Source organism: Oryctolagus cuniculus, chromosome 18 (genome assembly GCF_051225735.1).
Source record: "Oryctolagus cuniculus isolate XC-2025 breed Fujian yellow rabbit chromosome 18, ASM5122573v1, whole genome shotgun sequence".
Classification (NCBI taxonomy): domain Eukaryota; kingdom Metazoa; phylum Chordata; class Mammalia; order Lagomorpha; family Leporidae; genus Oryctolagus; species Oryctolagus cuniculus.
Window position 1 is genome coordinate 3,802,501 of NC_142884.1, and position 15,137 is coordinate 3,817,637.

Genomic DNA, 15,137 nt, shown 5'->3' on the forward strand with positions numbered 1-15,137 from the left:
CCCAAATGGCCACAATGGCCGGGGCTGGGCCAGGCTAAAGCCAGGAGCTTATTCCAGGTCTCCCACGCGGGTGCGGGGGCCCAAGCACTTGGGCCATCCTCCACTGCTTTCCCAGGCCACAGCAGAGAGCTGGATGGAAGTGGAGCAGCCGGGTCTCGAACTGGCGCCCACATGGGATGCCGGCACTGCAGGAGGCGGCTTTACCCACTGTGCCACAGCGCCGGCCCCCATGATTTTGCTTTTTGTGACTTACAACCGGAACGTATTAACTTCCTAATAATCCAGCCCCATTTTGTATTTGATGAATTTGGGTGCCCAGCGTGTCCCCTTGGTGTGGGGTTTTATTGTTCGTGTTACAAACCTACACTGCACTAATATACAAATTGCACTAGACTATGCAATGCCATTCTGTGCCGTGACTGCACCATCGAGCGGCCCGGAGCCTTGTTGGGAGACGGGAGACTGGAGGGGGAGGGGAGGGGGTGGGCAGTGTCAGACACAGCCCCGCCCCCACGCTGAACTCAGGAACCCGCAGAGAGCAGGATGCCTTGGGGGATTTCAAGAAGTTCTTGGAAAACGGAATTTCCCCCACGAACTTTAAAAAGTGCCCTTTCTAGAACCATGGAGATACAAGATCTCAGAGGTGGGGGTGTGGCCCAGCAGCCAAGATGCCACCAGGTCGGCCGCATCCCTCAGCCAGCGCCTGGGTTCCAGTCCTGACTCCAGCTTCCTGCTGGTGCACTCTGGGAGGCGTCAGGCGTCGGCCCAAGCCTGTGCGTCCCTGCAGCCCACCTGGGAGACCTGGGAGGAGTCCAGGACCCTACCTTGTGGCCTGGCCCAGCCCTGCCTGTTGCCCGCATTTGGGGAGGGAGCCAGGAGATGGGGGATCTCTCTCTCTCTGCCTTTCAAATACATTAAGTATTTTTTTTAAATAGAAACATCGGAAGGAGCAGCCAAATAATTCAAAAGTGTGTGGTGTGTGTGTGGAGGAGGGGCAGGGAGGAAGCTGCCCAGCATGGGGAGGGGTCCCCGGGTGACTTTCAAAGAGCGGCTATTGCGGTGAAATTCACGGAATCTGCGCAGGTGCGCTGGGGCTGCGGGCGGGGTGGATCCAGTGTCTGGCAGGTGCAGGCCGCTTGCATTTCCCGGAAACGAAGCCCTGCGCCTGCCCCTCCTTCGCCCTGGACGTCGCCTGGCCCTTTGTGATTGGCGTCTGTCACTTCAATTACGCGCAAAGAAAAAAAACCCAAATGTTGGTGGCGCGAGCCGCCCACGGGCGTCCACCAGAGGGCGCCGCTAGCCCGTGGCTCTTTGCTCTTCCCCCAGGGCTGTGTCTGGTGCCGGTGACCAGGGGGCAGCACGGTGAGTCCTTCTCCAGCCCCCAGCCCCGCCCGCCGCCGGTGGGCTGGGGAAGGGGCTGACCTCTGCGCGTGCCCGCTTCCAGGCCCCCTCCCCAGGCCGTCTCTGCAGGCCCAGCCCAGTGCCCTGGTGCCCCTGGACACGCCGGTGACGCTGCGGTGCCGGGGGCCTCCGGAAGTGGACCTGTACCGCCTGGAGCAGCTGGGCACAGAGGAGTACAGTAACCAGGACGCGCTCATCATCCCGGCCATGAGCAGGGCCTCCGCCGGCCGCTACCGCTGCTCCTATCAGAACGGGAGCCGCTGGTCGCCCCCGAGCGAGCACCTGGAGCTGGTGGCCACCGGTAACCGGGGAGGGGTGACCCATAGGCGGGGCGGGGAGACAAGGGAGGCATGGCCTGGAGGGCCGGACGTGGGAGGGGGGACCCAGTGAGATCAAGCCAAAAACAGAGTGAACAAGGCCGGGCAATTCTGAGCAGAGACAAGGTCAGGCGGTGCCTGCAAACAGGCTGGGGAGACTCGGGCAGACGGGCGCGTGCTCTGCCTGTGTGCTGTTTGCTCATTTGGGGTGGGGGAGAGAGACCCAGATTTTACACCTGCTGGTTCACACCAGGAACGCCTGTAGTGGCCCAGTGCGTGGCCAGGGCCTGTGTGTGCTGTGTGGGCAGTAGTGCCCAGGCACAGGTGATGCCCAGGGACCATGGACACCTGGTTCTGGCAGATGCCACAGTGTACGGTGAAGCCAGAGTGTGGCTAACTTAGTGTACAGGGGATGTCAGAGTCCACAGCTGACGTCACAGTGGACGGCTGACGTCACGGCCAATTGCTGATGCCCTGGCATGCAGGCAATGTCACAGTGGACAGCCGACGTCACAGCCTGTGGCTGACACCCTGGTTTACAAGGGATGTCACAGTGGATGGCCGACGTCACAGTGGACAGCTGACGTCACAGCCTGTGGCTGACACCCTGGCCTACAGGGGATGCCATGGTGGATGGCCATGCCATGGTTGCCGGGGCTTCGTCTCTGCTCCCTGGCTTCCTGCACCCCCACCCCTGCTGTGCGTCTCTGTGGCTTCTCACTGAGCACCCGCCCCCTCCCCTTCTGCGCGTTTCCTGTGGGCTGTAAGGAAGTGGTGACCACCTGCCTATCTTCATCAGTCCTTTGGGCTCCTGCTGGGCTTTTTGTTTGCTAGAAGAGAGGCTGTTTAGGGACAATTTACTGGAGCTAGTTTGGGGTCAGGGCTTGAACCACCGCTCCACTACCCGCGTCCCACACGAGGGGCCTGGCTCCTGCGCCTCTGAGCCCTGCTTCTGGGACCGCATCTGGCGGCCGCGGTGATGGCTCCAGTCCCTGACACCACCGTGGGGGACCCCGGTGATGTTCTGGGCTCCTGGCTGAAGCCTGGCCCAACCCGGCTGTTACAAGGATTTGTGCAACAAAGCAGCAGCCAAGAGACAAGTCTGTCTCCATCTCCTTCTGCTACTCTGCCTTTCAATGACGTAAATGAAGGAAAAATGCAGAAATTGTTGTATGAGTGAGAAGCCTCAGGCCGGGCTCCTGCGTGCTCCTGGTTAGCAGTGCCGACCCCGGCGTAAGTCGGTGCCTGCATATTTCAGCTTTGCCGTTTATTATCTTATGCCCTTGTTAACATTATGCATTGATTTGTTTAATTTTTATGTGTTTCAGCTTTATTGAGGAATGCTTGACAAATAATTTGTACATTTTTTAAAAGATTCATTTTATCTATTTGAAAGTCAGCGTTACAGAGAGAGACAGAGAGGTCTTCCATCCGCTGGTTCACTTCCTGAATGGCTACAGCCTTTGGGCCGGGCTGAAGCCAGGAGCTCCTTCTGGGTCTCCCATACAGGTGCAGGGGCCCCAGGACTGGGGCGTCTCCTGCTGCTTTCCCAGGTGCACCCACTTGGGACGCCGGCCCTGCAGGCTGGGACTATTAACCCACTGCAGCACAGCGCCAGCCCCAGAGTCCCAGCTATTCAAGGCATACACATTGATGTCTTGATATTTGTATACACTGAAGTAGCGCCACAATTGCGTTAATTAGCATATCCTTCTCCTCGCATAATTACCCTTTTATTTATTTATTTTTTGTGGTGAGAACACATAAGATCTGTACGGTCCACAAATTTCAGGCGTATTTCAGTATGCAAGCCTATTTCGGCATTCGACATTATCACCTAAAATCAGACACGTTCTGTCACTTCGTGGACGTCTCGGATCCTCTGATAAACCGGGAATGATCGCGGTGGTGAATTCCCCGTGCGTGAGGACTGGGAGCTGGGAGTGGCTTGTTAAGCTGACAGTGTAACTCCTGTTGTTTAAAGTACAAAGTGCCAGCTGTCCAGCCCTTCTGTGTTGCCGATACAAAGTTACCATGCGCTGCAAGTGGGAGATCTTTTGCTTGGCCGGCTGCGGTGTGTGATGGAAGCTTACGGTGTCGCTCGGCCGCTCTTTGCCGTCAGCTTGCCGGTGTGTGCGCTTTGGCTTCTACTGTCCTATTTTGATGTTTTTCCTGCACAGGGCCCTCTGCTAAGTGCTCAGTGGGCTCTGTGTCACTCAGTCGTCCCCATTTGTAGAAGCAAACATGGAGGCAAGCCACAGAGGGGATCCATCTCCACGGCTGCACGGCTGTTGAGCCCCAGCCCCGGGGTTTGAGCCCCGTCGTGCCCCGCTTGGCAGCTGTGTGACCCTTGCTCGCTGCGGGCTGGGCGGGGGGCATGGGCCCTGTGGCGGGGCTGGCCTGTGGCTGGCCGATCCCCCAGCTCTGCAGGACGCACCCCCAGGGCCTCTGTCTTGGGCACCCACGTCCTCTTCTCTCCCAGGAGTTTTTGCCAAGCCCCTGCTGACGGCCATCCCCGGCCCTGCGGTGTCCTTGGGAGAGGATGTGACCCTGCAGTGTCGGACCCAGTATGGCTTCGACCACTTTGCTCTGTACAAGGAGGGGCAGGCCAGGCTCCAGAGGCGGCCCGGGAAGTGGTACCAGGCCAACTTCCCCATCGTCACGGTGACGGCTGCCCACAGCGGGACCTACAGGTGCTACAGCTTCTCCAGTGCCTCGCCGCACCTGTGGTCGGCCCCCAGCGACCCCCTGGAGCTCACGGTCACAGGTGAGTGAGGCGCAGGCTGCACCTCCTCCCCCCGGCCCTCACGGAGGCCGATGCTGATCCGAGGGGAGGCAGTGGGCGGGCAGGGCGAGCCCCGGGCCCCACGGCGTCCGTGGGTGCCTCTGCACGGGACTCATGCCTGCCCCTCCGTGGGTCTCCCCAGGTGGGACGGAGGCATTAGGGCTAGGTCCTCCTGCGTGCTCTCGGAGAATGGCCTGGTGCTCCTCGGCTTGGGCCCCTTCGAAGCCGGTGGTGTGGCCTCCTCGGGGCTGTCGTCTGGGGTGACGCCGGGCCCCCCTGCAGAGTCCGCGGTCTCATCCCGCCTCAAGACCCCACGCTCAGTCACACCCCCAGCGTCCCCTTCCCCACGGGACGTGTGACGTCCGAGGCTTTGGTGTTCGGTCCTGGTTGTGCTTGGGGCCGCCCACCCCTCTGCTGCAGCGTCCGTGAGGGCCGCCCGGAGAATGGGACTTTGGAAAATGTGAAATTCCCGACTGAAAGGCAGACTTTGCATTGCGTGTTTATGGGGTGCCCTGTGCGCCTTGAAGGGGGATACGCGGTGAATGCCCCATCTGGGGAATGTGTCTGTCTCCTCAGATGTTCAGCGTTTCTTTCCTGTGAAGATGTTCAAAATCCTGTCTTCTAGCTTTTTAAAAAAGATTTTTATGGCCGGCGCCGCGGCTCACTAGGCTAATCCTCCGCCTAGCGGCGCCGGCACACCGGGTTCTAGTCCCGGTCGGGGCACCGGATTCTGTCCCGGTTGCCCCTCTTCCAGGCCAGCCCTCTGCTGTGGTCAGGGAGTGCAGTGGAGGATGGCCCAGGTGCTTGGGCCCTGCACCCCATGGGAGACCAGGAAAAGCACCTGGCTCCTGGCTCCTGCCATCGGATCAGCGCGGTGCGCCGGCCGCAGCGCGCCAACCGCGGCGGCCATTGGAGGGTGAACCAACGGCAAAGGAAGACCTTTCTCTCTGTCTCTCTCTCTCACTGTCCACTCTGCCTGTCAAACAAAAAACAAAAAAAACAAACAAACAAACAAAAAAAACAAACAAAAAAAAGATTTTTATTTATTTGAGAGAGAGTTACACACAGAGTGGTCTTTTATCCACTGGTTTGCTCTCCAAATGCCCGTAGCAGCTGGAGCTGGGCCAAGCTGGAGCCAGGAGCCAGGAGCTTCTTCCAGGTCTCCCAGTGGGTGCAGGGGCCCCAGGACCTGGGCCATCTTCCACTGCTTTCCCAGGCCACAGCAGGGAGCTAGACTCAAACCGGCACCCATATGGGATGCTGGCACTGCAGGTGGGGGCTTTACCCGCTACGCCACAGCACTGGTCTCTCTGCTAGATTCTTACTGGAGAAGTATTCAGTACATTATCTATGGTCACCCCAGCTTGCAAATGAACCCAGAACATCTTAGCCCAGTGCCGCCATAACCTGGTACCCACCATGCGGCCTGCCCCGCCCCTGGTAACCGTCACCCAGCTGGCCCCGCCCCTGGTAACCTTCACAGCTGGCCCCGCCCCTGGTAATCACCACCCAGCCGGCCCCGCCCCTGGTAACCTTCACACAGCTGGCCCCGCCCCTGGTAACCACCACCCAGCCGGCCCTGCCCCTGGTAACCACCACCGCTTTCAGTTTTGTGAGGTCACCGACAAAATCATTCCTCCTGGCAGGAATAAGGCCGTGTGTCAGATCCGGGTTCCAAAGAGCAGGCAACAAGCAAGAAACTAAAAGGATCTTGATTTCTACCTAAAACTACTTAGAAATGTCATTATTTAAAACATGATTTTTATTTAAAATTACGTCAGATCTCACAATTTCGGGACTAATTGGTGCCGCTGCTGTGTGGCTGCGTCCCCCGGAAGTCCGAGCAGGCAGGGCTAAGGGCAGCAGGAGGCGGGGCTTACTCACTGGACAGTGCACACTCGGACACAGCGTGGGCAGCCTCACCCACCAGCAAGGAGGGCTGCTGCCCCCACCAAGGCTGGGTCCTGGTCTAGGAGGGTACGGGGTGGGGCTGGGGCGGGGCCTGATGGGATACTCAGAGGAGGCAGGGTTTGGGTGGGACTTGAGTACTGCTTCCTTCTGTGCCCCCGTTTTGGGACTCTCATAAGTGTCATGATAATGACCTAATGGGAAGTGAGGGTCAGATGCATGATGGCAAGTAAGGCCAGCTGCATGCTGGGGAGTGAGGGTCAGGTGCATAATGGGGAGGAAGTCCAGGTCCATTTTGTGGAGGGAGGCCAGGTGCATGATGGGGAGGAAGTCCAGGTCCATTTTGTGGAGGGAGGCCAGGTGCATGATGGGGAGGAAGTCCAGGTCCATTTTGTGGAGGGAGGCCAGGTCCACTATGAGGAGGGAGGCTAAGGTGCATGATGGGGAGTGTCAGGTGCATGATGGGGAGTAAATCCAGGTGCATCATGGGAGGGAGGCCATGTGCATGATGGGGAGTGCAGCTCAGGTGCATGATGGGAGTGAGGGTCAGATTCATGATGGGGAGTGAGGCTCAGGTGCATGATGGAAGTGAGGCAGGTGCATGATGGGAGTGAGGCCAGGTGCATGATGAGAGTGACACCAGGTGCATGATGGGGGTGAGGCCAGGTGCATGATGAGAGTGACACCAGGTGCATGATGGGGGTGAGGCCAGGAGCGTGATGGGAAGTGAAGCTCAGATGCATGATGGGAAGTGAGGCAGGTGCATGATGGGAGTGAGGCCAGGTGCATGATGGGGAGTGTGGCTCACGTGCATGATGGGGAGGGAGGGTCAGTTGCATGATGGAAGTGAGGCAGGTGCATGATGGGAGTGAAGCTCAGGTGCATGATGGAAGTGAGGGCAGGTGCATGATGGGAGTGAGGGCAGGTGCACGAGGGAGCGGGTGTGCTGAAGCTGCAGCCATGTTGGCAGTTCCAGCTGTGGAGAGAGAAGCTGCTGGGAGTGGGAGCCCAGTCTCGATGCACAGTGGAGCGTGGAGCCTCCAGCAGGGGAGGGGGACCCCACGCCCACCAGCCCTCGGGTGCTGCAGGATCCCCCTTCTGTGGGGACCTGAGGCTCGGGGTGCCTGCTGGGGTGGGGGGAAGGAGAGGCTCAGGGCCGCCAGGGGCCCACGGCTCGTGGCCCACAGCCGGCTCCCGGTGTCTGATTTTGCAGGAATCCCCGTGGCCACCCGCCAGTCACCCGCAGAGCCCCCTCCTTCTACCACAGGTAAGTCCCGTGAGTCCCCTGGGCATGTGGGGTGCCGGGCTCACGGCCCCTCCTCCTCTCTCTGCTCTCTGCGCGTCCTTTATCTCTGCCCGGGAAGGGGTGGCAGGGTCGTCCGTGTGGCCTTGGCCACCTCCAGAGTCTCCCGGGGCCTCTCCCCACCCCCAGCACTAACGCCTGTTGTCTCTTAGCTGTTCTGTGTTCCCCATCATGCTACTGTTCCTCGTGTGTTCACTGCATGTGGGCATGTGGGGCGCCGGGCTCACGGCCCCTCCTCCTCTCTCTGCTCTCTGTGCGTCCTTTATCTCTGCCCGGGAAGGGTGGCAGGTGTGAATTTGCAGTGATCGGTGGCTCTTGGGCCTCGGGCTTCCCAAGGCGTGAGGCCCCACGGCGCTGGGTCAGCGGCGAGCAGTGAGAGGGAGGCCGGTGCTTTTCCCAGGAGAGGCCGAGGCAGCGTTTATGAGATAATGTGGTTCCCACTGGACGTCTCTACTTCCTGTGGAAACACGGACTCACAATGAAGGTGGTGGCCGAGCACTGGGCCCCAGGCGCAGCACGAAGCTCGGTCACTTGTCACCGGGGTCATCTGTGTGGCCGTGGCCACCTCCAGAGTCTCCCGGGGCCTCTCCCCACCCCCAGCACTAACGCCTGGTGTCTCCTAGCTGTTCTGTGTTCCTGTGTGCATTTCAGACTGTTACATGTTCTTCATGTGTCCAGCACATGTCCGTTATGTGTCCATTACAGTCACATGTGAAGTACATGTTCATCACGTGCCGCTCTACTGCTCCTTGTGTTTACTGCACAACATTATGCCTCCCTCATACACTCCTCATGTGTTAAGATTCATCACACACTCGTCACATGGTCATCGTCCATCACATGTTAAGTACATGTCCACCATGCATTCATCACACACCCGTCATATATTCATCACACATGACACATCATTACTAGTCACACATGCATTGTACACTCATTACATATTCATTACTGTCACTACATATTCATCACATTCTCTGCATATCACCATCACCCATCAGGGGTTCGTCACGTGCTCGCACGGCTGTTACCCATCATGCATTAGGTGCATATCATCATGTGCTCATCACCTCCATCATCCTTGTGCAGCATCACACGTCAGTACCCATGATGCATTTGACACAGATCACGCACCCATTCTACTCATGACACTTACGTTACTGCAGTAATCGTGTGCATCACGTGTTCATCCTGCGCTCATTAGGCACTCATCACACACGCATCACGTATCCACCATGTCGTTGCACATTTATCATGTGCTCATTACATACTCACATGCTCATTGCATATTCACACATACTGCATATTCATGATCATCACAATACACCAAACTCATCACGCATTCATTACCCATTATATATTCATCAGCACTAATCACACCATCACCACGTGCACATGCATATTCATCACGCTCATTGCATATTCATCACACCCGCACGTGATGCAGTCATCGACATCCATCAAGCATCCATTCTACTCGTTACACATTGGGGGCATGCACCATCACATGCAAATTGTGTATTCACCACACCCTCATTATGTATTCTTCAGGTTATATTCAATGCATCTCTCATGTGTATAATATGCTTGTTAGGTATTCATCGTGTATCACTGATGTCCATGATGTATCTGTGGCTCAGCTATTACATATTCATCACGCCCTCATCTCGTATTCATCACACCCTCATCTCATTATCTCTGGTCACCCCAGCTTGCAAATGAACCCAGAATGTCATAGCCCTGTGCAGCTGTAACTTGGTACCTACCACCTGGGCGGCCCCGCCCCTGGTAACCACCACCCAGCTGGCCCTGCCCTTGGTTATCACCACCCAGCTGGCCTGCCCCTGGTAACCTTCACCCAGCTGGCCCCGCCCCTGGTAACCTTCACCCAGCCGGCCCCGCCCCTGGTAACCACCACCGCTTTCAGCTTCATGAGGTCACCGACAAAATCATTTCTCCTGCCAGGAATAAACCCATGTTTCAGATCCGGGTTCCAAAGAACCAGGCAACAAGCAAGAAACTAAAAGGATCTTGATTTCTACCTAAAACTACTTAGAAATGTCATTATTTAAAACATGACTTTTATTTAAAATTACGTCAGATCTCACAATTTCGGGACTAATTGGTGCCGCTGCTGTGCGGCTGCGTCCCCCGGAAGTCCGAGCAGGCAGGGCTAAGGGCAGCAGGTGGCGGGGCTTACTCACTGGACAGTGCACACTCGGACACAGCGTGGGCAGCCTCGCCCACCAGCAAGGAGGGCTGCTGCCCCCACCAAGGCTGGGTCCTGGTCTAGGAGGGTACGGGGTGGGGCTGGGGCGGGGCCTGATGGGATACTCAGAGGAGGCAGGGTTTGGGTGGGACTTGAGTACTGCTTCCTTCTGTGCCCCCGTTTTGGGACTCTCATAAGTGCCATGATAATGACCTAATGGGGAGTGAGGCCAGGTGCATGATGGGAAGTGAGGGTCAGATGCATGATGGGGAGTGAGGGTCAGGTGCATGATGGGGAGTGAGGCAGGGGCATGATGGGAAGTGAGGCCAGGTGCATCATGGGAAGTGAGGTCAGGGGCATGATGGGGGTGAGGGTCAGATTCATGATGGGGAGTGAGGATCAGGTGCATGATGGGAAGTGAGGTGCATCATGGGAAGTGAGGGTCAGATTCATGATGGGGAGGGAGCCCAGGGACATGATGGGAATGAGGCCAGGTGCATGATGGGGGTGAGGCCAGGTGCATGATGAGAGTGACATCAGGTGCATGATGGGGGTGAGGCCAGGAGCGTGATGGGGAGTGAGGCAGGTGCATGATGGGGGTGAGGCCAGGTGCATGATGGGGAGTGAGGCTCAGGTGCATGATGGGAAGTGAGGCCAGATGCATGATGGGAGTGAGGCCAGGTGCACAAGGGAGCGGGTGTGCTGAAGCTGCAGCCATGTTGGCAGTTCCAGCTGTGGAGAGAGAAGCTGCTGGGGGTGGGAGCACACTGTGAAGGTGCTTCTGGCAGCCTCAGCTTCTCCTCATTCACAAGTTGCCTGCCCGTTGACACCAAAGCGACTCTGTTTTAAAAGGATTCATTTATTTGAAAGAGTTACGGAGAGAGGGAGGGAGAGAGAAAGAGAGGTCTTCCATCCACTGGTTCACTCTCCAGATGGCCACAATGGCCAGAGTTGAACTGATCCGGAGCCAGGAGCTGCTTCCTGGTCTCCCACGTGGGTGCAGGGCCCAAGGACTTGGGCCATCCTCACTGCCTTCCCAGGCGCCTTAGCCGGGAGCCGGATTAGAAATGGAGCTGCCAGGACTCAAACTGGCGCTCACGTGGGATGCCAGCGTCCCGGGCGACGGCTTACCCGGCCGGGCAACAGTGCTGGCCCCTGCGGTGAGAAGCTGGGTGTCCTGACAGGGGCTTCTCTGAGAAGAGGATGGTGTCTTCGTGTGCCAGGCCGGTCTGGATGCACAGTGGAGCGTGGAGCCTCCAGCAGGGGAGGGGGATCCCATGCCCACCAGCCCTCGGGGTGCCTGCTGGGGTGGGGGGAAGGAGAGGCTCAGGGCCGCCAGGGGCCCACGGCTCGCAGCCTACAGCCAGATCCCGGTGTCTGGTTTTGCAGGAATCCCCGTGGCCACCCGCCAGTCACCCGCAGAGCCCCCGCCTTCTACCACAGGTAAGTCCCGTGAGTCCCCTGGGCATGTGGGGCGCCGGGCTCATGGCCCCACCTCTTCTCTCTGCTCTCTGCGTGTCCTTTATCTCTGCCCGGGAAGGGGTGGCAGGGTCGTCCGTGTGGCCATGGCCACCTCCAGAGTCTCCCGGGGCCTCTCCCCACCCCCGGCACTAACGCCTGGTGTCTCTTAGCTGTTCTGTGTTCCCCATCATGCTACTGTTCCTCGTGTGTTCACTGCACAACATTAAGCCTCCCTCACACACTCCTCATGTGTTAAGATTCATCACACACTCGTCATACTCGTCACATGGTCGTCCATCACATGTTAAGTACATGTCCACCATGCATTCGTCACACACCCGTCATCTATTCACCACACATGACACATCATTACTAGTCACACATGCATTGTACACTCATTATGTATTCATTACTGTCACTACATATTCATCACATTCTCTGCATATCACCACCACCCATCAGGGGTTCATCACATACTCGCACGGCTGTTACCCATCATGCATTAGGTGCATATCATCAGGTACTCATCACCTCCATCGTCCTTGTGCAGCATCACACGTCAGTACCCATGATGCATTTGACACAGATCACGCACCCACTCTCGTAGAATGCAGTCGTCATGTTGCATCACGTGTTCATCCTGCACTCATTAGGCTTCAGCACACACGCACCATGTGTCTACCATGTCATTGCTCATTCACCAGCACTCATTGCATATGCATCAGCACTCATTGCATATGCATCAGCGCTCATTGCATATTCATCAGTGCTCATTGCATATGCATCAGCGCTCATTGCACATTCACCAGTGCATCACATTTCACCACTCATTACATATTCAGCAGTGTTCATTACATATTCACCTCCATTGAATATTCATCACGCGCAGTCATCACAACCCACAAACTCATTGCATATTCATGATATATGCATTGCATATTCACCAGTCATTGCATAGTCAGCACTCTTTGCGTATTCATCAATGCTCATTACATATTCACCATATGTCTATCACGTATCCATCATTTACTCATTACACATTCATCAGCAGCATCACACAGTCACCACATGCTAATTGCATATTCATCATGCTCATCGCATATTCACCACGCATTGCATATTCATCAATCCCACACTTACCGTCTGCAGCATCACACATTCACCACATATGTGCAGTCATCGACATTCATCAGGCATCCATTCTACTCATCACACATTCTGTGCACGCGTGATCACTGCACATTCACCACGCGCTCATTATGTACTCATCAGGTTATCACATATTCAGTGTATACTCACGTGTTTATTATGTGCTCATTACGTATTCATGATGTATTACTGATGTTCATGACGTAGTACCCAGGATGTATCTTTTGCTCAACTATTACATATTCATCACGCCCTCATCTCGTATTCATCACGCGGGTCGTGCCCTGAGCAGTGCGGGCATCCCGGGCCCTGTTTCTTCACCGCCCCCGCCGCATGAAGCCGGGCCTGGGTGCCCCACCCGGTGCCGATGGGCAGCGTTGGGGCTCCCGGCTCAGGGGCGCTCGTTCAGCGGGGTCGCTGGCAGAGCCTGTGCGGCGCACACGGAGTCATACAGGTGCCGCCTGGGCCGCAGGCGTGCTGCGCAGGGCTTGTGTGCAGCGGCGGGGTCCCAGCTCCCGCGCGTGCCTGCTGGGCGGGGGTGGGGTCTCCCTGCCTCACACCTGGCCCTCTGTGCTTCCTCTCTAGAACCTTCCAGGAACAGCACGGACCGGCTGGAGGGGGCGGGCTCCCCAGCAGGTGAGTCGAGACCCCTCCCCTGCAGGTCCTGGGTGAAGCCGCCGCCGGGAGGGGCAGAGCTGGGCGGGGAGCTGGAGACCGCCTAGGGATCCGCGGAGAAGAGCCCACCTCCCCCGAGGCGCAGCTGACCGCTGGGGGCGGGGAGGCCGCTCCAGCCAGGAGGTGGGCCTCCGGGCGACAGGGGGACCAGGGGGGTTTGGCTCTCACCTGCTGCCCCCACCTCTCTCCGTGGCTCCAGATCGCGCCCGCCCGTCCTACGCCCTCGGCAACCTGGTGCGGCTGGGCCTGGGCGCCCTGCTGCTGCTGCTCCTGGCGGCCCTGCTGGCCGAGGACTGGCACAGCCGCAGACAAGCCCGGCGGTCCCGGGTCCGTGCGCTGCTGCGGCCGCTCCCGCCCCTCCCGCGCGCCAGCTAGGACGCGGGGTCGACCAGCTGGCCTGGAGGTACTGGGGGAGCGGGCGTGGCGGGTGCGGGGCGAGAGTGCAGCGCCGTGGGCCTCTTGTCCACTCTGGGGTCTGGGAGTGGTGTCCAGGTCTCCATCCAGGGGGAGGCAGCTCTGGGGCCAGCACCGCGCCTGTGCGGGCGGTTGGCATCCCCGCAACGCCCCCAGGAAGGGCCCTCAACCCCAGCGGGGAGGGGGGACGGGGGTGGGTGGAGCTTCATTTCAGGGATGAGCGGGGTGAGGGCTACACAGCGTGGCACATGCGGTAGACGCCAGTTAATGGCTCACTTTTAAGTATTTTATTTGAAAAAGAGAGGTAGAGCCAGAGAGCGCGTGGCCGGAGCTGCACCGATCTGAAGCCAGGAGCCAGGAGCTTCTTCCAGGTCTCCCACGTGGGTGCAGGGGCCCAAGGACTTGGGCCATCTTCACTGCTTTCCCAGGCCACAGCAGAGAGCTGGATCAGAAGTGGAGCAGCTGGGACTTAAAGCGGCGCCCGTATGGGATGCTGGCACTGCAGGCAGTGGCTTTACCTGCTATGCCACGGAGTGTTTTTTTTTTTTTAATTTAATGAATAGGATGGTTTCATTATGTGAATTTCACCCCAATAAAAGTTCAGTTTATGCAAACAGGGGCCAGTGTGGTGCAGTGAGTTAAAGACGTCAACCAACACTGCAGGTGGCTGCTGAAGGTTATTTGAAATAGACACAGGTCTTCCCTCCTCTGGGTCACTCTCCATGTGACCACGATGGCCAGAACTGCGCCGATCTGAAGCCAGGAGCATCTTCCGGGTCTCCCACATGGGTGCACAGGCCCAAGGACTTGGCCACCTTCTACTGCTTTCCCAGGCCACAGCAGGGAGCAGGATCAGAAGAGCAGCAGCCGGGACTAGAACTGGCGCCCATATCGGATGCCGGCACTGCAGGCGGTGGCTTTAACCCGCTGCACCACAGCACCTGCCCCACTGTTTCCAATCCAGCTTCCTGGAACTGCACCTGGGAAGGCAGTGTAGGATGGCCCAGGTCCTTGGGTCTCTGCCCGCCCTGAGGGAGACCCAGATGGGGTCCCGACCTCAGCCTGACACACCCACAGCTGTCGCGGGTGTCTGGGCAGTGACCATGGGAAGACCCGCATCACTGCCTTTTCAGTGAAGGGCTGGGTACTTGACACTCGGGGGCCAGCCTTGCAGGGCAGGGGGTGGGGCCGGCGTCAGCAGCCCCTGTGGACGCCGCTCCCAGTCCTAGCCGCTCTGTTTCCAGTCCAGCTCCCAGTAACACTGGGAAGGCAGAAGACAGCCATAGCGCCCGAGCCCCTGCACCCACGGGACGCCCTGCCGCAGCTTCCGGCTCCAGCCTGGCCATTGTGCCCACCTGCGGGGGTGAACCAGCAGTTGGGCGATCCACCCCCACCCCACTGCCACTCAGGTAAAATAAGTCCTGCAGAGGAAGTGCCAACCGCTGTCCTTTCGCTGGCAAGTGCACTCTGGGTGTAGTGCCTCCCCCAGGTTTGCAGGGCCCAGCAACAGCCATG

General features: G+C 58.1%; 1 protein-coding gene across 4 annotated transcripts in view; it reads left to right on the plus strand.

Moving 5' to 3' along the window:
* GP6 (glycoprotein VI platelet) overlaps window positions 1-14,938 on the plus strand; it is a 15,838-nt gene extending 900 nt beyond the window's left edge. Inside the window, exons 2-9 of one of the 4 annotated variants that reach the window (XM_089319675.1) lie at window positions 1,327-1,362; window positions 1,445-1,702; window positions 4,201-4,485; window positions 7,625-7,678; window positions 11,313-11,366; window positions 13,119-13,169; window positions 13,408-13,611; window positions 13,923-14,938. In XM_089319675.1, coding sequence (XP_089175801.1) covers window positions 1,327-1,362; window positions 1,445-1,702; window positions 4,201-4,485; window positions 7,625-7,678; window positions 11,313-11,366; window positions 13,119-13,169; window positions 13,408-13,583 — 914 coding nt within the window. In that variant the 3' untranslated portion in view covers window positions 13,584-13,611; window positions 13,923-14,938. Of the gene's footprint in view, window positions 1-1,020; window positions 1,363-1,444; window positions 1,703-4,200; window positions 4,486-7,624; window positions 7,679-11,312; window positions 11,367-13,118; window positions 13,170-13,407; window positions 13,612-13,922 lie in introns of those variants that run through there. The other 3 variants (XM_089319673.1, XM_089319674.1, XM_070061998.2) reach the window with 3 other exon arrangements.
* The last annotated feature ends 199 nt before the right edge of the window (window positions 14,939-15,137 follow it).